The sequence below is a fragment of the Trichinella spiralis genome (genome assembly GCF_000181795.1).
Source record: "Trichinella spiralis strain ISS 195 chromosome Unknown Scfld5333, whole genome shotgun sequence".
NCBI classification, from domain to species: domain Eukaryota; kingdom Metazoa; phylum Nematoda; class Enoplea; order Trichinellida; family Trichinellidae; genus Trichinella; species Trichinella spiralis.
Window position 1 is genome coordinate 1 of NW_003532272.1, and position 971 is coordinate 971.

The window sequence follows — 971 nt, forward strand, 5'->3', positions numbered from 1 at the left end:
AAACAGTAAAGACATATTTGATAAAAAATCTCATGTCCCAGGAGTTTTGTCTGTCTACAGAAACATCGTAAACTTACAAGGTACGTTGTGGGACTCCTCGGGGTAGGGCACACCCCACTTTTAGAAAAACACGTGTAAAAAGCTGGGAGTATGTTCAACTTTTATGAAATTTATTTTATTGGATAGTTCGAAGAATTCTGTACATGATGGTATCAAAGCATTTCCAATTTTAATAATTTTTTGGCATTTTATTGGCAAAAAATGCGACAAAATTTTGGTTAAAAAATCGTCTTTTTTCAGTTTTTTTCTTCGCGTGGACTTAATTTTGTAAAATTCGTGAAATGAATTGCAATATTGAATAGAGCACGTTATTCTGCACATTTTGATACCAAACTCAGGTCTATAGTCGTTTTTTTTGGTTCCGAAAAGACTTCGCTTATCTAAGCCTTTTCTATAGTTTTAACATAAACATATGGAAAAGTGTTGAGCAGGAAATCGATATCCCACATTTTTTTTTGATTTCAGTATCTATAATTTATTTATTTTTATGTATTTTGATTAAAATTTCATTATTTGAAATAAATTTCAAGTCTCTTCTAGCTGAAAATTCAACAAAATTGACGTAATAAATCTGTTGATGGCCGGCGGTGGCCAATGGTTCTATGGTTCACTACTTTAGATTGCGCAGGTCTAGCAACATATGTTATTTGGACATGCAAAAATCCAGATTGGAACGCCCGAAAGTCGCAGCGTAGAAGACTAATTTTAATGGAGTGTGGCAAAAATTTAGTGGACATCGTTCTTCAGAAACGGGCTGCCAGTCCCCCGCAATCCCTTCCTTACACAGTAAGGAAAGCGATTGAACAAATAGGAACAGCGACGTCAACCGAGCGGTCAGAAGCAAGCAAAGATGAAAAACACATCTATAGAAGATGCGTCTTTTGTGGAAGAAAACGTGCCAAAAAAGTAAG

The 971-nt window shown here is 35.3% G+C and overlaps 1 protein-coding gene across 1 annotated transcript; it reads left to right on the plus strand.

Annotated features, from left to right (window-relative positions):
• Positions 1 to 637: 637 nt before the first annotated feature.
• Tsp_16067 (conserved hypothetical protein) lies at positions 638 to 966 on the plus strand (the record flags this gene model as incomplete). The annotated part of the gene is given in 2 exon segments (XM_003366833.1): positions 638 to 665; positions 680 to 966. Coding segments are annotated over 2 exon segments (315 nt in total), but the record flags the coding sequence as incomplete, so codon positions are not given.
• Between the last annotated feature and the right edge of the window lie 5 nt (positions 967 to 971).